This window comes from Microcebus murinus, chromosome 2 (genome assembly GCF_040939455.1).
Source record: "Microcebus murinus isolate Inina chromosome 2, M.murinus_Inina_mat1.0, whole genome shotgun sequence".
NCBI classification, from domain to species: Eukaryota; Metazoa; Chordata; class Mammalia; order Primates; family Cheirogaleidae; genus Microcebus; species Microcebus murinus.
In genome coordinates, this window is record NC_134105.1 from 2,165,233 (window position 1) to 2,188,006 (window position 22,774).

At 63.8% G+C, this 22,774-nt stretch overlaps 1 protein-coding gene across 4 annotated transcripts in view; it reads right to left on the reverse strand.

Annotated features, from left to right (window-relative positions):
- CHD5 (chromodomain helicase DNA binding protein 5) overlaps positions 1 to 22,774 on the reverse strand; it is a 64,212-nt gene that overhangs the window by 34,580 nt on the left and 6,858 nt on the right. For all 4 annotated transcript variants that reach the window (XM_075993399.1, XM_075993410.1, XM_075993407.1 and 1 more), the window contains exons 2-10: positions 18,803 to 18,930; positions 10,507 to 10,686; positions 7,694 to 7,812; positions 6,923 to 7,161; positions 4,688 to 4,812; positions 3,393 to 3,516; positions 2,570 to 2,736; positions 2,188 to 2,409; positions 167 to 373 (exon numbers count right to left, since the gene is read on the reverse strand). In XM_075993399.1, coding sequence (XP_075849514.1) covers positions 167 to 373; positions 2,188 to 2,409; positions 2,570 to 2,736; positions 3,393 to 3,516; positions 4,688 to 4,812; positions 6,923 to 7,161; positions 7,694 to 7,812; positions 10,507 to 10,686; positions 18,803 to 18,930 — 1,511 coding nt within the window. The remainder of the gene's footprint in view (positions 1 to 166; positions 374 to 2,187; positions 2,410 to 2,569; positions 2,737 to 3,392; positions 3,517 to 4,687; positions 4,813 to 6,922; positions 7,162 to 7,693; positions 7,813 to 10,506; positions 10,687 to 18,802; positions 18,931 to 22,774) is intronic.

Genomic DNA, 22,774 nt, shown 5'->3' on the forward strand with positions numbered 1-22,774 from the left:
CCAGCCCGGGTCCTCACCCCCAGCCTCCCGCTCCCCAACTCCCAATAATGCCCGCGACTCGGGGCCCTGACAGCACGTGCCAGTCCCTTCCCACCTACCCTGCAGGGCCCAGAGGCTCCCACCGGGCACTGAGCCTCGGCACAGCCGCACCTGCCAAGTGCCTCACCTGTAGCTCCTTCACCCAGGAGCAGTGCCAGTAGGACAGCCCCGCCCACTTGACGAAGAACTCTCTCTCCGGGATGCCCTCCAGGGGCTTGGGCGGCGGGATGCCGGGCTCCACCTCGGGTCCTGGCAGCCCCACCATGAAGGGGGCCGGGGGCTCCGTCCACCTCCAGTGTAGGATCCGCTGGACTTTGCCCTTCAGTGGGGGGCACTGTGGACAGAGGAGGGTCCCCAGGTTCAGGGCTTAGTCACCAGGCCCCATCCAGAGGCTCTCATGACAGCAGGCTGTCACACAGACTCCCTACAACCGGCTGCACTGTCCCCAAGTCAGAAGAGCATGTCAGTGACCCTATGACATCCATCCCATGCTCAGGAGTCTGAACATGCTGTACACGCGGGGGGGGGGTCTGTGAGCCATGTGGGGGACAGCAGAGAGGGGAGCAGAGCCCAGGGCTCTGGATTCCCCCTATATGTGGGTCTCCCCACTGCTATACTCCCTGCTAGTCTCCTGAGAAAAAGTCACATCATGTCATGAGTTACAACCATGCATGGAGCACGACTCCGCCTGCCTGGAGCTCAAGGGCACAGCAGCCCTGTCCCCGAGCCCTCACCCAGGTGTGGCTGCACCCAAGCACCAGAGACACAGGTCAGGAGCCCAGATGGGTGCCAGGGTTCCAGTGAGCAAAGGTGAGAAATGCGGCAGCCACAAACACACCACTGTCTGCACACCCAGCGCACAGCCCCAAGGCGGGTCAGAACAGCCCTGGCCCTCAAGAGGCAGTTCTAGGCCAGGCTGGACCAGGGGAGGGGGGGACAGCTTCAGGGAGGCAGCCCTGCTGGGGAGGGCAGGTCCCAGCTCTGCCACCACCTGTCCTCTTAACCCAGTACGGGCTCTTGAGCCCATCTTCTCGTCTGTGAGATGGGTCCACCTCCCAGGTTGTCAATCACAAAGGAAGGCCTCAGTGGGCCACACACACCACAGAGCCCTGAGCCAGCCTTCCTCTGGCCTTAATGCCGGCTCGCCGTGCAGCAGGAGGGGAGCAGACGGGAGGGCAGGAGAAGAGACTCCTCCACTGGCTCTGGGGGGAGTGGGGAAGAGGACCCCTCCTTCCCAGGCCACAGGGCCCCACCTGCCCCGCCTCTATGCACCCCCTGCGGGGAAGGCCCTGGGAGGAACTCAGCTCCGGCTCTTCTCTTGTCCTGGGACTGCCCATGGGTCCCAAGAAAGCACAGAAGGCTGCACCCATCAGAAGGGCCCTCCCAGACCCCTACACAGACACGGACATGCATGTGCACACGTGCACACACCACATACGCCCAGATGCACACGGGGTGACAGAGAGCTAACCACAGCACAGCCGGCCCCAGGGGCGTGGGGGACCCAGCACTGGGGGTGGGCCGGGCAGGCAACTCAGAGCATGGGGCCTCCAAATGGCTGCCGTGACTTGGGGGAGAAGGACGGGGGTGTGGGGCCTCTCCCCTGTCCCTGCAGAACACACGCCTCTCCACCCCCAGCCTCGAGACAGGAGCCAGGTCTGGGGTGGCTCTAGAGACCCGGGCAGAATGGACAGTGCTACTGCGACGTGACCTATAGGAAGTCACTTTACCTCCCTGAGCCTCAATTTTCTCATGTAAAAATCGGAATAAAATGCCCAGTACTGGAACATTCAGCGGGGTACAGGAACACCATGCAGGACGTGGTGCAGAGCAAGCGCCCACTAAACAGCGGCTGCGGTGTCCCACAGTCTGGGCTCCTGCTTCCCTGAGAAACTGACGTCTCCAGGGAATTTGGAAGCAGCAGTCCTGAGGGAAGGGCGGGCGGGGCTTGGTGGGCGGGGCTCGGGCCGCGTGGGCGGAGCTTTGTGGGAATAACCTGGCGGGGCGGGGCTGGAGCCGGCGGGGGCGGGGCTGGTCGCGGAGTGCCCTCCCTGGTGGGCGGGGCTCGGCGTGGAGCCCCCGCTGTGGGCGGGGCTTTCCCGGGGCGGGCGGGGTTTCGGCGCGGCGCGGGGCGGGCGGAGCACTCACAGTACAGCGCGGGCAGAGCCATTCACCGTTTGGGATCTCGGGCAGCGGCGGGTTGAGGCAGTGCAGGTGGTAGGAGGAGGGGCAGGCGTCGCAGCAGAGCAGCTCGCCGCCGTCCTTGCACACGCGGCAGAACTCCATGTGGTCGTCCTCCTCCTCCTCGCAGCCGCCCTCCTCCTCCTCGTCGTCGTCGTCCTTGGGCTCCCACTGGATCCCCTCCTTCTCCTGGAGCGGGGAGCCCAGGTAAAGGCACCGTGGGCCGGCCCCGACTCCCGCCCTCCCCTACACGATCCTCCCCCATTCTGCTCCCAGGTGACACTCTGCACTGGGGTCAGGGAGCCAGGCGCGGGCCGCCCCCCCAGCCCGGAGCTCTGCCAGGGCTTACGCAGTGCGGGCAGCTCCACTTGCCCTCGGGGGCCTTCTCCAGCTCAGGGTCGAGGCAGACGAGATGGTAGGCCCGCGGGCAGGTGTCGCACAGGATGATCTCGCCACCCTGTTGGCACACCTCACAGTAGTCCTGGTGGTCCGTCTCGTAGCCATCACCATCGTCAACTGGGGGAAGAGGAGGGCATGGAGGCCTGTGCCCACTCCCAGTGCACAAGGGTCCCCCCCACCCTGGCCAGACAGGCACACAGCAGGTGCCTGGCAGATGATGGATGGGTGGATGCATCAACGAGGTGAACAAATGATGGGGGGATGCCCAAGGCAGTAAAAGGGTGGAGAGATGCACAGGAGATGGGTAAAAGGAAAGACAGCAGGGTGGGAGCGTAGGTGGATGAACACACAGATGAAAGGATGGACAAATGGACGGATGGACAAAAGGGTAGGAGGGAAGGAGAGGGGACAGGAAGAGGGGTGAGGGCGTGGGTGGGTGTCAAGTGGGTGGGTAGACAGGTGGGTGACTGAACAGGGGTGGATGACATGAAGCAGCACTTCCTGCTCCAGCACCCACACTGCCAGTGCGAATGCCTGGGTGGCTCACACCACAGGTTCCTTATTCTGTCCTCACTGGACAGGACACCCTCCCCTGACAGTAGACACCAGGGCAGAGGGCAGTTGAGGAAGCACCAGGAAACTGCCTGGCCAAGACCCGGAAAGGCCAACGCAAGAGGATGCCCTTCCCCTGCTTCCCAAGGGGAGATGCTGCACCCCCTACGTCATCCCCCCCGCCCCTCAGGGCCCAAGAACCCTGGGAGGAGAAGCCCTACTCCTCTTCTTCTTGCGCCTCCTCTTGCTCTTCTTGCCCAGGGCTGCAGAGCACTCGGAGCGCATGGAGGAGCTGTGGATGCTGGCGCTGTCGAAGTCCGACTCCTCCCGTTCATCCTCCTCGCTCTGCAGGGGGACAGGGGCCCGTGAGCGCAGGGTTGGGGGAGGACAGGGTTCCATCCCGGAGGGTTCCATCCAGGGGGCTTTGCTGGCCTGGGCAGCGTGGCGTGAGGCAGGGCCCAGAAAAGGTTCAAGACACAGTGCTCCCTGGGGTTCATCCCCCACCCAGCTAGCACCTTATCCCACAGCCCCGCCCCCAGCCCAGCCTGATGTCCCGCCACACTCCCTGAGCCCTGCTCTCCACATCTCAGACACTCCCTCCTTTTTCTGCTCCATACTGTTCCCCAGACCCTGCCCTGCATCCTGCCAAACGCCTACACATCCTTCAGGGGACAGCCCCAAGGACACCTCCCCCAAGGAGGCCTCCCAGATCTCTCCTTCATGGGACCCACTGGACAGCTGTGTGCCAGGTCTGCCCGATGCATCGCTGGCTCTCTGCCAGAGAACACGCCTGCCCGATGATGAGCACCGCAGGAGCAGGGACCACCATGGTGAGCAGAGAGGGCCTGGCACCTGCTGGGTGCTCAACAAATATCTGCTGAGCTGAGCTGGACCCCAGCACGGGGCGGGCCACACCTTCTGCGCCACACTGCCCTGCATTACGGCTGCGTAACGGGCTGCCAAGAGGCGGAATAGCAGCTCCTGTCTCTGCCCCACTGCAGGGCTGGGTGAGGTGAGGAAGGTAAATACCCCACACACAGAGAGAAGGGGTCCTCCAAGGCTGAGACATAGGCTTAGGGTCTGAGGGGCGGACTGAGTGGAGGGGCGATGGTGACCCGTGACCCTGGGGGCACAGGTAGGTAATAAGGGCTCAAACCAGCTCCCAAGGCCTGCAGGACCCCAAAGGGCAGGAGACTCTCGTGCCTGCTGGCCGGAGGGAGCGGCGGCTGTGCACAACGGGAGTGGGGACTGAGCTCCCAGCAGGCAGGAGACCTCCCTGCCCACAGTCTAAACCCCTCAGCAGACAAATGGGGAAACTGAGTCCCAGCAGGCCTGCAGGTAGAATGGAAAGAGTAGGGAAGGGCTGCAGGAACTGCCCCAGCTGGGTCGGGAGAATGACCTGAAGGCTGCCTTCCAGGGTCAGCCCAGCCCTCCCCCTGCCTGTGCACACACATGAAGGCACGCATGCACGCACATGCACACACGCGTGTGTGTGCACACGCTCTCACACACTCACCGAGGAGCCTTTCTTCCTCTTGCTGCTCATCCCTCCAAAGCGGAACTTGAGCCCGGCCACCTTCTTCCCTTTGCCCTTTTTCTTCCCGTCTTTGGAGCCTTTGATCTTCTTCCTCACTCCAGGCCCTGAAAAACAGCGGTAACAATAGCCAGCAGTGCCACTGATTGACCACCATCATGTCACTGAGTCCTCACGTAACCATCAGGAAAGGGTCACTCCCACCATCACCCCTTTCAGACGAGGTGGCTGGGGCTCAAAGAGGTGAAGATTTTGTTTAAAATCACACAGCAAGGAAGGGAAAAACCCAGAGAAGGACCCTGGCCCGAGTCTGTCTGCTCTGGCCACTGCACTGCCCCTTTTCCATGCCCAGAAGAAATGCCAGTTCCCTTGGGAAGAGCCCTTATACTGTCCCCATGCCCAGAAAGGAGCTGCCCCCAACAATGGAGCCACCAGCCCTACAGCCAGCAGGGCCACCAAGGGTACTTCTGCCCACCTGTGGTCCATGCCTGGGCCCCAGAGAGATGTCCTGGGGCCGAAAGCCCTTCTCCCACCTGCCAGCCTCCCCGGACCCAGGCAACGCTGGCATCACCCAAGGCCGCCCCCAACTCTGCCAGTCACCCCAGGAAAGGCCAGCAGGGTTGCAGCTGTTTTTATGGAGCTGGCCACAGGGCAATTAGCCACCTGGGGAATAATGACCCCCAGCAGCCTCTCCTGCTGCCAGGCCGATCAAGGAGGGGCCTGGAGGCAGGAACCCACGCCCGGGCCCTCCTCCAGCCACACCACACACAGGGACATGGAGCCGGGAGCCCAGCTGCACCCTCAGTGGCGCCACAGAAAATCTATTTCAATTTCCCAAGCTCTGAATAGGCAGCTCCGGGAATCAATAGCTCAGCGGCTGGAGCCCAAGAGGAAATGAGACAGCAAGGCAGGCTGGGCAGGTGGGGATAGGCCAGGAGCCCCTCCTGAGGCCCTGCCGACCAGGACAGAGCAGGACACAGACAGGGCAGGCTCTGATCCCCACCAGGCCCCCTGCAGAGACGCAGCAAAAGGGCCAGACATGGCGCCCCAGCATCATCCAAGAAACCGAAGCTCCTTAGGGTCGAAGCAAGGGGTCCCCAGTGCCCCCTTGGCCCCCATCAAAACCCAAATCTGAGCTGCTGGCAATCCCACCATCTGCAGTCCTGGGAGATCAATGCCCCCACCCCCTAGAAGTCAGAAACCTCCACCCAGCAAGTCATGGGAGGCTCTGCTGCCCCTCTGCTCTCACCCAGACACCCCCCCCAAGTCGGGTTTGGGATCTGGACCTTCTGCCAGGCCAGGCCCAGAGCAGCACCCTGGGAAGCCAGCCCTGACCATACCCATCCCAACCCCCGCTCAAATCTCTGGCCTGTCTCTTGGATCCTAAAGCTGGAGGGGCAGGGACCTGACTGTCCGTGCTGCCCTGAGGGCCTGGAGAAGGAGCCTGCACACAGCGGGTGCTCAGACAGAGGATCGACAGGCTACGCTTGGGCCTCCTCCCAGGAACAGTCCAGCCTCAAATTCAAGAGCCCACCTCCTCCCAGAAGCCTAGGGCTGGAGAGCTCCATGCTGCAGGCCTCCCCTCCCTCCTCCTCCATGACCAAATCCAAGGGCCTCCTGGGCTGGCCCAGCGTAAAGTCCCCAAAGCTCTGCCACATCATCTCCTCTGCTTCTCCATCAGGCTTCTTTTTTATTGGAGACAGAGTCTCAACTCTGTTGCCTGGGCTAGAGTGCTGTGGCATCAGCCTAGCTCACAGCAACCTCAAACTCCTGGGCTCAAGTGATCCTCCTGCCTCAGCCTCCCAAGTAGCTGGGACTACAGGCATGCGCCACCATGCCCGGCTAATTTTTTCTATTTTTAGTAGAGACATGGTCTCACTCTTGCTCAGGCTGGTCTCGAACTCCTGACTTCAAGCGATCCTCCCGCTGGCCGCGGCCTCCTAGAGTGCTAGGATTATAGATGTGAGCCACCGCCTCCAGCCCATCCACCGGCCCCCAAAGATAGGGCAGAAGCTATAATGCTACATATCACTGCCAAGAAAGGACCTATCAGTCCAGGGTCACACTGTCACTGAGTCCCCAGCAAGGGGCACCCCAGCTGCCCCTGCCTGCCTGGGTCTAGCCTTCCGTGGCCAGGTCTGGCCAGTGGCTTCTCCCACAGCATCTGGGGGGGCCCCTTCCAGGCAGGGCTCAGTGCCCACCCACCCACAGCCTCACCCTTGCCCTCCTTGGTCTTGGCCTTGCGGACTGGCACAGGCTGGGGCGCCTGCTGGGGGCTGACGGCCAGCGGAGGGGCGATGGTGACCGTCTCCACAGCCGCAGCCACTGCTGCCGCTGCCGCCGCCGCCGAGCTGCCCTTGAAGGGGTTGTTGGCGCTGAACTCCCGCCACTTGGCGCCCAGGACGGTCATCATTTTGGACATGGGGATCTTCGGGTTCTTCTTGGCGATGAGTGGCCTGTTGGGGGAGGCAGGAGGGTGAAGGCAGGGCGGCGAGGGGCCACCCCTTCTTCTCCCACACCTGAGACCCGAGGCACTGCGCCAGGTTCCTGGTTAGGGAAGCCAGGTGGAGGGGGCGGGCAGAGGGCAAAGCTGAGATGACAGTCTACCCCCAAAACGCCCCTGCTCCCTGCCCACACAATTTTCTCACTGGGCTTCCAGATCCTGCAAGACCCCAGAGGTCAGAGAGGGGTGCAGGGGCCTTGGGGAGAGAGAGGTCATGGCGGCTAAAGACCCCCCCAGGAAAGGCTAGAACCCCCTCCCCCAAAGGGAAGGGACTCGAGGGCCCAGGGGCAGGCCAATGAGGGAAGGCCCCACTGTCTGTTAAAACAAAAGGGGTCGTGCCAGCTCTGCCAGGTCATCGGGTCAGCCTGACAGCACCCACGCCTGCCCCGGGAGCCGGGGCTCTGTCCCGCTGCCCCTGCCCTTGACTTGGTGCCACCACGGGACGTGTAGGCCTTGAGGGACGCGCCGCCCAGCCCCGGACCCACCTGAGGAACTGGCTGAAGGCCTTGTAGTTGGTCAGCGTGTGGTAGTCCTCCTCCGAGAACAGGTAGTCCACGTCGTCCAGGCCCCACTCGGCCATGAGCTGCCCCGAGGACTTGGGCTCCTGCGGAGGCGTAAGCCGGAGATAGAGTGGGGGTTCTTGCCTGCACCCCCCAGCCCCGGGTGGGGAGGGTCATGTCTGCGGTTCCCACCACCGAGAACATCCCAAAGCACCGCCCCCCTGCCAGCCCTTCGTCACACGCCAGCTGCCCCGGGGGTGCCAGGCCAAATGTTTAATGTCACGGTCTAGGGTTGGGGGGTCACGTGTGTGCCCAGAACCTCCGGAAAGGGAAACCAGCCAGCTGTGGGAGAGGAAGCCGGACCCCAAGTCCGGGCCGCCGTCTTGGGACAGGGCTGCCCGACTGGCTCAGGACCTCAGGGCAGGAGTTGCCGGACTCACACTCTGGGAGGAGGATGCTGGGGGATTGGGGCAGCGGGACAGCACAGTGGGGAAGACGGCTTTCAGGAGGGAAATGTCCCAGGGGAGGGAGCAGCTACGGGGCTGCCTTGGGCATGTTGGACAGACATGAGCCTCCCCAGGCACCCCCAGGTGAAGCCCCCATGAAGGACAAGCCACTGCTGGGTTCTAGGGACAGGAAGGTACACCCTGCTGGGTCAGGGGCATGGGGCAGTGGTCCAGCTGGGGGCAGGACCCTGAGAGGGTCCCGCACCCACCACTTCACGTTCCAAACAGAGGGGGAGACAAAGGGGGCACCCCAGGGGCATCCAGTGAGCTCTCCAGCCAGCCCAGGGATCAGATGACCGGATGACCATGCGGCCCAGGCTGGCTGGGATCAGACGGGTGGCACTAGCTATGGGCTTAGGCCAGCTCTAATCCTGGCTCTGCCACACACCAGTGGTGAGAGGTGGGCAAGTTACTTAACCTCTCTGCCTCAGTTTCCCCATCTGTGAAATCAGAACAACAGCACCTGCCCCACAGGAGAGAGTGAGTTAGCACAGGTGCTTGGAACAGGGCACATCGCCACGTGTCAGCAGCTGCTGACACCCAACGCACCCTGCCTTCCTCCTCCCCCCACACCCCACAGCTTCCAGGCTGCCCTGAGCTTCTCCCCCCACGCAGTGGCCCAGCACACCAATCTGCACACACCACTCCTGGGCCAAAGTCCCTGGTCAGGCTGGTCACGTGACCTGAGCCAGCCTAAGCGGGAAACACTGGGTCTCCTGCCTGGACACCTGGACATGGGAGACCTGCTCTCCCTCCTGCTGGATGTGCCCAGAGGCCCCCAGCTGCTGCTGCACCCATTCTCCCACACAGGTGCCCGGCCTGGGCTACAGAGCAAAAGATGCAGAGAAACAGCCCTGGATGACACCAGAGGGTGCCACCCCAGAGTCCCCATGCCTCTCAATTCCCAGGCCCCCATCCCACCAATCCCTTTACTACCTGAGCCCCTTGGAGCTGGGCTTTGGGGTCCCGCAGTGGAAGGCCACTGGGAGGTACACATAACCTCCCTCTGCCCTGGCGCCTCCAGGAACAGAGAACGCTGCCCTGGCAGCACAGCGGGAGGCCTCCAAACCCCCGTCCCAGGACAGTTCTGAGATGTTCCCACGTGGGGCCCCTCCCGAGGCCGACCTGCCCCCATGGACACACAGCCGTTCCTGAAAGCACATGGGCCCCTCCGCCCCCACCCAGAGGAGCGGAGCCGCAGGTGAACAAGAGGACGATTTTGTTCCAGGATAACCCTGAGTTGCTCCCTTAAGTTACTCTTTCACAACTGTCAGCCCCTCGGCTGTCACCAGAGATGACTCACAACACATCCACTGACTCACAGATCACCCCGGTGTCGGGACACCACCGGTAAGAACACCTCCCCCTCCGGCACTTCCCAACTTCAGTCATCGCATTCACGACACTGCCTCACCCACCGCGACTGTACTAATATTTACGGAGCATTTATCTTCAAACCCACGGCTAGCCCAAACTGAGCCTTGGTGCCTTGTAAAAGAACAAAGGGAGCAAGTGCTGCCGGATGACAATGTCACCTGCCCACCGCCCCAGAGCTGAGGCCCGGAAGCCCATCCATTGGCCTCGCCCCGGCCCCTCCCTCCCCAAGGAAACCCACGGTGCCACCTCTGAGACTCGGGGGGCCTCAGGATGGCCCTAAAGCCTTGGGCAGGCTCACATCATCTCCTGTATTCTTGGGAAGACACTTCCCCAGGGGACAGCTGGGGACCCACTCACAGCCCCTCTGCTCGAGCAGGGGATGCTCTGAACGCCTGCCCGGGCAGGATTTCAGGACGCCTGCTGGTAAGAAAGTTCCCTTTCTACCATAAGCAGAGCTGCCAACCGCTTTTTGTGGCTAAGCCTCCATTTGTTGTTTTATTTTCCCAAATTGCTCCAAGCAAGAGGTTCCTGACACTAAACTTGAGCCCACATAGTCCACCGCTCTCCCCAGAAATAGCTGCTGCCCAGAGCAGCCAGCACACCGGCAAGATGCTGCATGCTTTCCCCCACGGATTCCTAAATTTCACCCTTTCATGTTAGGCCCATGCATGAGCACACGCACGAGCACACGTGTGAACACACATGAACACACAAGCCCATGCGCAAGCACGTGCGTGAGCATCAGCACACGCATGAGCACACACACGAACATACATATAAGCACACGCATGAGCACGTGCTCACAGGGGCTCCCGGGTCAGAGGGCAGAGATCCGACGGGCAGGCAGCTCATCCCCTCCAAGGGGCTGCCGTTCTGCCCCAGCCCCGGCCCCTCCCATCCCGCCTCGCTGGTTACCTTTAAGCACCCGTCATCATTATCATCCTCATCATCATCCTTCTTCTTTCGCTTGGCTTTTTTCTCCTTCTTGTCCTTGAGTTTCTTCTTCTTCTTTTTATTAGGGGAGTAGTCACTGCCCTCGCTGTCCGACTTCTCTTCCAGCTCCTCTTCGTTTTCTGACAGTTCGTCATTGCTCCCCTGGGAAAGAGGGGGGGCAGTGAGGCCCGGAGAACACCCAGAGTCCCGGCCCACACTTGGGATCAGTCGCCCCACTCCTTGGCCCACAGCTCAGCCCCAAAGCCCAGCCCGAGTCCGCGGTCTCATCCCCGGGGGCAGCGCGGCGGCGAGTGCCGGAGTGTGCGGGCCAGGCTCTCGCCAAGCCCGGCGCAGCCTGCTCCTGCCGCCCTGGGGGCGAGCTCCGAGTCAGTCACCATCAGGCTTCTACAGACTTTAAGATTTTAACCAGCGTTATGTGACAGTGCCAGGACCAAGGAGCTTGGGGCCGAGGTTGTGATGCCCAGAGTCAAAACACGAAGCGCACAGGGAAAGCGCGAGTAGGAGAGGGCCCACCGACCCGTGCCCACCCCAGAGCTGCTCCCGTGTGCATCCTGCAGAACCGTGCTCATCAAGGGAGACCTACAAACAGCGTGGCGTGCACGTTCGGACTCTCCAGAAGCTGCTATGGCACAGGCCCACCTTCCCCCTCCCCCACCCCGGCTGCTTCCTCTCAATATGAGACAAGGTAATTTAGGCAGCTCTTAAGCCTGGCTTCCTTGATTTAGTTTCCTGTCTGTACAGGCAGAAAATGGCCCATTTATATGGAGATAAGGGCGTTTACAGCCACAGCATCCCACCCCCCAAGAAAGGCACTGGCCCTCGGAGAAAGCAGCTTACTCCTGGCCTTCAGCAATGCCAGCAGGCTGGCAAAGCCCTTCCCGGCCCCTCCCAGGCAGAGCTGGGCGCCGTGGCTGCAATTACCAGCACGGGCCTGTCCTCCTGATTGCCATTAACTGCCTTCAAGGTGAGCAAACGATGAGCAGAGAACTGGAGAGATGAAAAATGAGCTCAGGAAACAGCAGCAGGGAGAGAGGATGAGGCAGGAGGGAGGAGAGGGGACAAGGGAGGGAGGGCAGGAGAGTGGGGGGCAGAGCAGGCAGCGGGTCTGCCTTGAGCATCCTGGGAGGCCCCGCCCCATCTCTGGCCTTTAGGGCCACACTTTAAATAGGTGATAACCTGCCTTTTCCCAGGTGAGAGGCTGCACACAGGCACATCCCATCGGTTGGCTGAGGGTAGACAAGGTTGCTGGTGGGGCCCTCCCCAAGCCCGGCTGGGGAAGCGCCCTGCCCACATGCCCCTGCACTCCCCTCTCCCTGCCGCCCGCCGGGCTCCTGCTCCCAAACCTCTCTGCCCATCAAGCCGCCAGGGTCCCGCCAGGGTCCCGGCACTGGCAGCTGGCAGGCAGCAGAGCCTCCATGCGTTTTGCTTTTCCAGGGCCTGGGTGTTTCCAGGCATACTGACTCTGCGGCTGACTGGGACCCTGCTTCCAGGGCTGGTGGCAACGCTGTGCCCTGGGGCCACATCTCCCGGGCTCTGCCTCAGTCCTCGGGGGAGGTGGAGGTCAGACAGGGATGTCCATTTGCCCCAAGGGGGTCAGAATTTGGGCAGCTTCAAAAGACCACCCCTCGAGAGACCTGAGAGACACAGCCCTCTCTCCCAGCCCTTGTTCGAGCAAAGGTAAGTAAGGATGTGGGGAGAGGCCGCCATGAACTTCAGCACCGCGGACAGAGGAAGGGGCCATGGTTGGCCCTTGGCTGCCGGGGAGCAGACCCCACAAACCCACCATGGATGAGGCCGGCAGACCCGGGGCTGATACCGTGGGGTCTGCCCATGGGCCTTGGGGCTCCCTGGGCAGGCTCCGTCCCCAACTAGCCTGGGACTTGGGCAAGTCACTGCAGCAAGTGAACCTCAGCTTCATCCTCTGTGAGGTGGGCATGCCACAAAGGACGAAACCAAGGGGAGTGTAGGAAAGGCCTTGAACACTCCTGGCAGGAAGAAGCCGAGGCACAGAGAGGCAGTGCTCAGAGACAGGGCAGCACAGCCAGCACGCAGGGACTCCCAGCCCAGGCCTCCCTACCGTGCCCTTCACAGGGGCCTCAGCCAGAGGCTGAGCAGAGCCAGAGCAGTCTGGGGCCAGAACAATCCATGGCCTTTGCCCCTACACGATGCCCACGCCCAGACAGCAGAGTCAGCCCTGACTCTGGTAATGCCCAGAAAATGCCCAGGTGACCCATGACGACCCCAACTCCGCTTGGAAGCCAAAGACACAGCCAGGACGACACACTGGAAGACACACGCCAGCCTCACGCCCCTCACTTCTGCGACTGGCACTGGGCCAGAGCTAACTGCACAGAGGCCGCCTGCCACGGGACGGCGTGGCTAGGGCAAGCCGGGGCCGCCGTGGCAACTCCCGCGTGAGCCGACCCGGACCTGACGGGAAGGTGGCCCCATGACACCCAGGAGCAGGAGCGGCCAGGAGTGGCCCAGAGGGAGCAGGAGGGAGGGGAAGGGAAGGTGCCTCCAGCAGGCCCTGCTGTCTGGCAGGAGCAACAGCGTGTGCAGCTCACGGCTCGCAGCTCGGGAGGGCAGGCGCTGACAGGGCTGGCCCACCGTCCGCTCGAGCTAAGCGGCAGGCAGGAGGGCACAGATCCCTGGCGAGGAAGGAGCTGGAGTACTGCAGGGCACGTCTGCAGCCTGCCAGTGGCCCCTGGAGCCTGGGCAAGATGGCACCCCCTACCTCCACGGACCGGGGCTTCTCTCCCTCCTCGGTCCACCTGCACTGGGGGGAGCCCAGCTGGAGAGAAGGCTCTGATTCCCCAAGTGCCACAGCCCACCCACCCTTCCCAGCCTCTGCAGAGGGGAGCCTGCCCAGCCTGGCCCCCACCCACCCAGGATCTCGCTGAGCCCTACCCCTCTCCCACACCGAGGTGTGGCGGCTGAGGGTGGGGGTGAGAACACATCTGTATCCACAGCAGAACCCTGCATCCAGCTGTTCAGATACTTTTAGAACTGAGCCTCCTTTTTTGTTGTTGTTTCTTTCCAAATCTTTCTTTGCAGAGGAAGGGGCAAAGGGGAAACTGCAGATGGCTCCGAAAACAGCTCACAGAGCAGAAGCCGGTCAAGGGACCTGGAGGGACGTAACGTCGTTCAGTGGCAGGAAGGGAAGAAACGACCACAAACCCGAGGTGGACCTGCCATCCAGTGTCTTGAAATGTATGGGGTGGGGGCCTAGCCACATGCTGGGAGGAGACCCAGGCACAGACCCAGAATCCCCTAATTCACCCCGAGCCAACCCAGCCCTGAGGTCTGAGAGCGACCGAACCACACTGCGCCAGTTGTGAAAATCAGGACAGTCAGCCCTTGACCTTGGCACCGACCTTTGGGCTGCAGCAGCCCTCGGTGTGGCTGTGGGGGACGCCCCACTGGCTGGAGAACCTCAGCAGACTTGGGGTCCCCACATGGATCTACCTGCACAGCTGCCTGGAGCACTGCGCCCAGCTATGCGTGGCGGGGGCGGGGCCGGCAGGAGGGGCCTCTGCCCTAAGCCCAGGCCCCACTGAGGGTGCAGCAGGCCAATCCCCACCCTGGGGACCCAAGTGGGCAGCCCCGGCCACCGTTGCTCCTTCCCAGCCCCACGGATCTCTCTCAGCCGAGGCCGCCCCCTGCTCCCCCCTCCCCTCCTGGAAAAGGAGGCATTTAAACTCGAAAGGAGGGACTCGGAGAGTTGGTCACTCTCAATCTGGGGTCCTTCAAGATTGAGAGGGAAAAAGAAAGAATGAAATATGAGCCTTCCCATTCACGAGTGTTATAAACAGTTATAATTTAGCACTGAATAATTGGTTGCTATGGTAACTGCTGCAGTACAGGTTGAAATCATTTCTCCCTCCTGCGCGCGCGAGGGTCTGACAAGGAGCTTCATCTACATATGCTCAGGTTCTGGCTGCAGCCCGGTTATTTTATGTAAAGCAGAATCCAGGACTTGCGGCTTGGGGCCCACCCGCCCTGGCCACTCTCACGCCTCATCTGGGGGCCCCTGGTCGGAGGAGGAGGAGAGGGGCAAAGCGGTGAAATGCCCCTGCCCTGGAGCTCTAGGATGCTGGGCGGCGGGCAGGGGCACAGGGTGGCCAGGAGCCTGCTCTCCGGCTGCAGTGGGGTCCAGCACCCTAACACCTGACGGCGGGTCCGAGCCAGGCTCTCAGGGATGACCGGGAGGGCGGCCACGGCCCGGGGTGCATCGGGGAGGCCTCCTGTCCACCCTACCCCTGTGGGAACCAGCAGTGCATCTCGGTAGGAAGGAGAGAGGGCCCAGAAGGGGGGTAGAGAGCGGGAAAGAGAGGGAAGGAGGGAGGCAGATGAGGCAGGAGGGGGAAGAAGAAATGGAGAGGGGAGAGAGAGGGCAAAGGAGACAGAGGAAGATACGCCCAGGGCAGAGAGACCAGCGCAGGCCAGAGGGAAGGACAGAGTGTGCGCGGCCCAGTGACAGACAGACAGGCAGACAAGAACCAGAGAGATAAAAACACAAACATGTTCTCAGAGAAAGGAGGGAGGGGACAGACCTGGGAATGACAGCCAGAGAACCAGCCCTCTCTGGCCTTGGAGGCCACCAGGCCCCCACCCCAAGCCCAGCCACTGTCCAGGCCCTGCCCACCCCCGGCCCCCTTCCAGGCCAGGGCCACTGCTGTCCCCTGTGCCCAAAGCCAGCCCTGCCTGGGAAAGGAAGGACAGAGCTCCCTCAGGCCCCTGGTGCACCCCACTGCATCCTTCCCCCCAGCTCTTGGGAAGGGGGCAGAGCTGGCCCAAAGGCCTGAGACCCAAGGGCCAGATGGCACTGCCCCTCGTGGCCTAGCCTCCCACCAGGTCCTGGCTCCCATGAGGTGGGTGGGGGATGTGTAGGAGCCCCTGCCATCAGCCGTGAGGCAGCAGGGCCCCAGCGCCACCTCGGCCCTGGTGCACAGGGCCGGGTCTGAAGGGTGAGGGTGGTGTCAGCAGCAGGAGACTCCACAGCGTCCACAAGAAAGCCCTGTGCCCACCCCCAGGGCCTTGCAGCCTGTAACCACCTGCCTCTGCCTGGCCCAAGGACAGAGCTCCGGGGCCGGGGCGCAGTGCCAGCGCAGTGGAGAAGGGAATTGGGGGAGCCCCGTGTCAGAGGAGCTGGTTTGCAGCACCTTCTTCAGTGGGGAGCCTTCAGGCTCGGGATCCCCCTCCCCCTCTCCTGCCTCTACCTCTCCGTCTAAATACCAGGGACAGCGAGCTTCACCCTCTCCGAGCCCCTCGGAAGATGAAAGAACCTCGGAGCACAGGTCGGTGAGTCTGCGGGAGCCTCGATGCCCAGATTCCCTCCAGGGCCCCCGCCCTGGGCCCTTCCTACGTGCGGCCCCCATGCCAGCCCCATGGCGAAGGGCGGGGTGTCCTGGGAGGGGTTGGACACACACTGACCCTGGACATGGCAGACTGGGCAACGGAGGAGGTAGATTAGGCGAGGGCCCAGGGTCTCTCCAAGGGAAGAAAGGATGGCACATACAGACACACACACACACACACACACACACACACACACGTGCCCACATGGAGGGAGGAGGGGCCTGATGCAGCTGCCAGGCAGGGCTTGGAAGGGCAGCTTTGGGGACACAGTGTAGGAGCCTGGACAGGGGCCATGGGGTGTGGTCCATGCACCTGGACTCTCTCCCTCCAGGGTGGCGGGTGAGGGTGGTGGGCAAGGGTGGCACAGGTGAGGGTGGCACAGGTGAGGGTGGCAGGCGAAGGTGGCACAGGTGAGAGTGGGGGGCGAGGGTGGGGGGCGAGGGTGGCACAGGTGAGGGTGGCGGGCGAGGGTGGGGGGTGAGGGTAGCACAGGTGAGGGTGGCGGGCGAGGGTGGGGGGAGAGGGTGGCACAGGTGAGGGTGGCCGGTGGGGGTGGCACAGGTGAGGGTGGGGGCGAGGGTGGCACAGGTGTGGGTGGCGGGTGAGGGTGGCACAGGTGAGGGTGGCGGGTGAGGGTGGGGGGCAAGGGTAGCACAGGTGAGGGTGGCAAGTGAGGGTGGCACAGGTGAGGGTGGCGGGCGAGGGTGGCACAGGTGAGTGTGGGGGGCGAGGGTGGCACAGGTGTGGGTGGCGGATGAGGGTGGCACAGGTGAGAGTGGCGGGTGAGGGTGGGGGCGAGAGTAGCACAGGTGAGGGTGGCGGGCGAGGGTGGCACAGGTGAGGGTGGCAGGCGAGGGTGGGGGGCGAGGGTGGCACAGGTGTGGGTGGCGGGCGTGGGTGGCGGGTGAGGGTAGCATAGGTGAGGGTGGCATAGATAAGGGTGGCACAGGTGAGGGTGGCAGGCGAGGGTGGGGGGCGAGGGTGGCACAGGTGAGGGTGGGGGGCAAGGGTGGCACAGGTGTGGGTGGCGGGCGTGGGTGGCGGGTGAGGGTAGCATAGGTGAGGGTGGCATGGATAAGGGTGGCACAGGTGAGGGTGGCAGGCGAGGGTGGGGGCAAGGGTGGCACAGGTGAGGGTGGGGGGCGAGGGTGGCACAGGTGTGGGTGGCGGGTGAGGGTAGCACAGGTGAGGGTGGCATGGATAAGGGTGGTGGGCGAGGGTGGGGGCGAGGGTGGGGGTGAGGGTGGCACAGGTGAGGGTGGGGGGCGAGGGTGGCACAGGTGTGGGTGGCGGGCGTGGGTGGCGGGTGAGGGTAGCATAGGTGAGGGTGGCATAGATGAGGGTGGCGGGCAAGAGTGGGGGTCAAGGGTGGTGAGCGAGGGTGTCGAGCGAGGGTGGCAGGTGAGGGTGGCAGGCTGCAGGGCAGCACAAGGCCCACAGCAACAGTGGCTGAGGGACCCAACCTGGGCAAGCCCAGCAGGGTGCACCTGAGGTGGCTCTGGCCGGAGGGGGTGGGGCTGACCGCCTCCCGTCTTCCGGGTGTCCCTAAGCTCATTCCCAAGCTCCCGACAGGCCAACGCCCAGGTCACTCTGCTCTCCAGATGCACCCAGGCTGGTGCCAGAGGAGAGGCCCCCAAATGCCTCTGGGTTCCCAGACCAGCAGGGAGGTGGGCAGGGGAGCTGCCACCACCATCTCTCCCCGCTCAGGGGTCTCTGCTTCTGCCCCTGGAGCCACCAGAGGCCCTGCCAGACTGAATCACGTCACGTCCCTGCTCTGCTCAGAGCCTTCCAGTGACCCCATCTCACTCAGGGGACGGCGAGATGCCCACAGTGGCCCCAAAAACCCTCACAGCAGGGAATGCTCCAGCCTGGGGCAGCTCCCGTGGGTCTCCCCGTGGCTTTCTCCCCCTGTCACTCTGCAGGGGCCTGGATCCAGGCCCAGCTCTGCCCAGGGCACCCCAGGGTGCTACAACCTCCCCTCCCGCTGCACCTCCCCAGTGGCCCCCTCTGGCCTCCCACCTGCAAGGCTGGGCCGCCCGGGGCCCCTTTGGACAGTGGAAGCAAGAAAGCCACAGAGGTGGCAGCAAGTCCCCTTGGGGCAGGCAGGCCGGGGAGGACCAGGCCTAGCAAGGGCCTGCTAGATGCACAACTTAGCACTGCCACTGTGTGGCCCTGGGCATGCCACCTCTGAGCCTCCACCACTGCTCTCCCCACAGCTGCTTAGTGTCCTAGTCCAAATGACAAGCACTTAAGCTGCAAATCTGCCTCCGTTTCTCCATCTGCCGAGCGGCTATCATCACCCCTGTCCCACCAGTGTGAGGATAAAGTGAGTCCACGTGAAGCACGTGGCAACATGCCCCAATTGTGTCAGCAGTACAGGAAACAAGGGACAGGTTCACACCATCACACCCCACCAACCCAGAGTCAGCAGAGCATGCAGTGACCTCTCCTGTCCAGAACAGGAGGAAGGTGACAGGAAAGCAGAGGTCAGGTCCCCACGGCCGAGCACGGCACTGACAGGTGGCCATCCCTCACCAGGGGCCCAATACTCTTCCAGGTACTCCATTTTCGTCAGGTTTCTGTGAGAGGCCGGCCAGGGCGCAGGGAGGGAGGGCAGAGGCCAGAGAGCCAGGGAAGGCCCAGTGTCAACAGAAACGGGGTCCCGTCCCCGCACAGGACAGCCACGACAGCAGGGAGGGAAGGGGACCCTCCGACATGCTGTTCAGAAACAGGACACTTCCCACGTGTCTTAGAAATGCTCTGCACTCAACACTCCACACTAAAACTGGGTTGGCGGTTTTCTCTCAAACTCAGCTCTCAGATACTCCGGAACTCCGAGGTCCAGGGAGCCAGGACGCCCGGGACCCCCGGCCAGCCGCCATCCCAGGCCCCTCACCTCTTTCTTCTTCCGCTTCCCTTTCGACTTGTTCTCCTTGAGCTTCTTGGGTTTCTTCTTCTTGGGAAGGCTCACGGGCTCCACAGGGAAAAAGTCATCGAAGGCTTCGAGGCCACCATCTTCTTCTTCTGGAAGAGTCAGAGCGGGTGGGTGACTCCTGCGCTTCCCCCAGGGACAGCTCCAGGGACACAGGGACACCTCGGGGGAAGCTGGGACACCCCCACCCCGCCCACCGTCACCCAACCGTGCCGGGCACGGCCCCCTGCCCTCCCCAGACCTGGTGAGGTAGAAGAACCCAGGACAGGAATCCCACGGCCGTGGGCAGAGTCGCAGCCCCTCACCCGTGGGCCCTTCCTTCCCTCCTCTGTCCTGGTGTGACAGTGCCCAGACAACGGGACCTCGATGAGCAAAAACTAAGTGACTCACTAGACAGCCCTGCCCCCAGAGAACCACAAAGCCTCTTGGCCCTGGGGAGGCGTGGGGGCCGACAGAGCAGAGGGCAGACCTCAGCGAGATCCCTCTCTGCCCCCCAGAGGATCGGGGTGTGGCCAGGAGGCACCTTGTGAATGCAGGACAATGGGGACACTTGGGCCCCATCACCGGGGCCCCATGCAGCTGGCAGAGCAAGTGCCTGGGGCTACGCAGGAGGGGCCCACCAGGGAGGAGGCCGGGACGCCTGTGGGTTTGGTGGGATCCCCGAGTGGGGAATCAAGGACCACACTGCCCCCCACCCCATCCTGCCCCCCTCTCCTCCATCCTGCCCCCGCGCACACGCCAGGCACACGCAGGCTGACACACCCCTCCGCCCAGACACACACACACACAACAGCCGCCACGTGCATCCCAGCCGGGCTCCAGAGAGGTGTGAAAGTCCACAGAGATGCTGCACGCCCCGCCCCAGCGGGCTGTCCAGGACCCGCCCACGATTCCCGGATCCCTCACTCCGGTCCAGACTTTAAAGGCCGAGAGGAAAGCACGTGGGTGCCGGAGGCGGCACCTTTGAAGAAGAGGCTGGCCGTCAGTTCTGCCCCTGCTCACCTCCAACCTGCAGGAGGGGGCTGCCACGTGTTTGCAGGCAGTGTGACATGAGACCCCTGCCATGGGGTCACGGTGGCCTGGCTCTGCCACCCATCAGGAGTGCAGAAGGGCAGCCGGGCCAGAGCTCCCGGGCACCAGCCCCGGGCCGTGGAGGGGACCGAGGAGGGACCTCTTGGCGGGAACAGCAGCCAAAAGTCACCACAAGAAACAAACCACCCAGAGCAGATACATCACCCTCAGGACAAAGGAGGCTTCCAGAAGGAAAAACCTCTGTGAGTCCACTGAAGGGGCCCATGAGAGAGCTGGTCCTCCACTCCAGCCGGTGGTCGGAGAGCCCGCTGCCAGCTTGTGTGCCCCCGGTCCCATGTGGGGCCCCCTCCCATGTGTGCCTCCCAGTCCCATGTGTGCCCCCTCCCATGTGTGCCCCCCTGTCCCATGTGGGACCCCCTCCCATGTGTGCCCCCAGTCCCATGTGGGGCCCCCTCCCATGTATACCTCCCAGTCCCATGTGGGGCCCCCTCCCATGTGTGCCCCCCTGTCCCATGTGGGGGCCCCCTCCCATGTGTGCCCCCTCCCATGTGTGCCCCCCTGTCCCATGTGGGGCCCCCTCCCATGTGTACCCTCTCCCATGTGTGCCCCCTCCCATGTGTGCCCCCCTGTCCCATGTGGGGCCACCTCCCATGTGTGCCCTCTCCCAAGTGTGCCCCCTCCCATGTGTGCCCCCCTGTCCCATGTGGGGCCCCTTCCCATGTGTGCCCCCTCCTATGTGTGCCCCCCTGTCCCATGTGGGGCCCCCTCCCATGTGTGCCCCCCTGTCCCATGTGGGGGCCCCCTCCCATGTGTGCCCCCTCCCATGTGTGCCCCCCTGTCCCATGTGGGGCCCCCTCCCATGTGTACCCTCTCCCATGTGTGCCCCCTCCCATGTGTGCCCCCCTGTCCCATGTGGGGCCCCCTCCCATGTGTGCCCCCTCCCATGTGTGCTCCCCTGTCCCATGTGGGGCCCCTTCCCATGTGTGCCCCCTCCCATGTGTGCCCCCCTGTCCCATGTGGGGCCCCCTCCCATGTGTGGCCCCTGCCAGCTTGTGTGCCCCCGGTCCCATGTGGGGCCCCCTCCCAAGTGGGGCCCCCTCCCTCATGTGTGCCCCCTGTCCCATGTGGTGCCCCCTCCCATGTGTTCCTCCCGGTCCCATGTGGGGCCTCCTCCCCCATGTGTGCCCCCCTCAGCCCATGTGTGCTTGCCTCCCATGTGTGCCCCCTCCCTCCCATGTGTGCCCCCCTGTCCCATGTGGGGCCCCCTCCCATGTGTGCCTCCCGGTCCCATGTGTGCCCCCTCCCATGTGTGCCCCCTCCCATGTGTGCCCCCTGGTTCCACATGTGCCCCCTGGTTCCACGGGTGGGCCCCCCATCCCATGTGTGCCCAGAAGCAAGCGACTGGGGGAACCGAGGGAAAAGAGAAGAATGAGCCGGGTCCTGCCCGCCTGGGGTGGACGGGGGAGACACAAAAGGGAATGACACTGGGAGTCTGAGGACTGCCTCAAGTGGGCCCTGAGGAGGGCGAGCGGTCCTGGGGCCCCCAGAAAGGCGCAGAGCACCTGGCTGAACCACACTCAGGGACAGGCCCCTCCCCACAAGGGAGTGTTTTCTCATCATCGCCCACCGCTCAGAAACCAGCCACGCGCAGGTGCGGGGACTCGAGTGCGCAGCACCCATGACACCCAACATCCGCCTCCCGCCCTCCACAGCGTCCCCTCACCTGGCCTGGGAGCCCTGCACCCCCAGAGTCCCAAGGGTGTTCAGGGGAAGGCTCCGCCCTGGGCTCTGGGGCACAGCGGTGCCACTGGAGCCACCACACCCCACTCCTAAAGGGCGCTGTGGCCAAGGAGGGCATGGCTCTCCGCCCCTGCATCCCATGGGGCCAGCCCCACACATACCGCGCCCCACCAGGGGCAGACGGGCTGCATCACCATCAGGGGGGGGACCTCCCTCCAGGGTGGCCAGGTTCCTGTGGCCTCCCCGACCCAGGGCGCAAGTCCCACCCCGCCCCGCACAGCCCCCGCCCCACCTGAGGGGCTGCACACCCCAAGGGGTGGCCGCGTAAACACAAGGTGCCAGGGGCAGGCTCCCGGCAGGACTGGACGCTGCCGCAGGGGAGGGGCCTGAGTGTGGTCAGAGGACCAGCAGAGAGGGGCGCTGCCAAGGAAGGGAGCAGCAGCGAGGGCACAGCAGGGCGCGGGCAGGGCGGGTTGTGCGGGCACGGCCGGGCGCAGCAGCCGGGCAGGGCAGGGGCTGCTCCAGCTCACCCCATCCCGTCCCTCTGAGTCCTGCCATGAAGGGGCAGGGAGCTGGGTGGCCGGTGGGATGCGGTCCACACCTGCCCTCTCCCCCACCCACCCCCGCCTCCCCCGCGGGAGACCGCCCGGGCAGAGCCGCCCCCACACCCTGGCGTGCCCAGCAGAGCTTATGTAATGGGCTCCGGCTGATGCAATCTCAAGGGGGGGCAATACCTCTGTCTCCTCCCAGCTGTCCCCTCCACACAGGGCCGTCCCAGACCCGGGAGGGCCAGCCCAGCACACAGTCACTGACTGACCGACAGACGGGCGGAACGGACAAGGGTATGCACACCTGGCTGCAGCTGGGGAGGGGGACCAGGCCCCAACCTGCACCCAGACGGGACACGGCCCCAGACCCTCTGCCACGGACAGATCCCTCCATTCTCAGAAGACCTCACGGCCCGGGGCCATCTGCCTGGTGAAACCCTCCTCCAGGAAGCTTCCAGAGCTGCCACACAGGGGTGAGGAGGCGGCCCTGCCCACCCATTCTCTAACAGGCCCTTCCTCTCTCCACACGGCTTCTGGTGGGGGAGCCCTGAGGACACCCCAGGCCTGACCCTCTGTGGCACCGCCCCCACCACCCCACCCCACACACCCCAGTCTC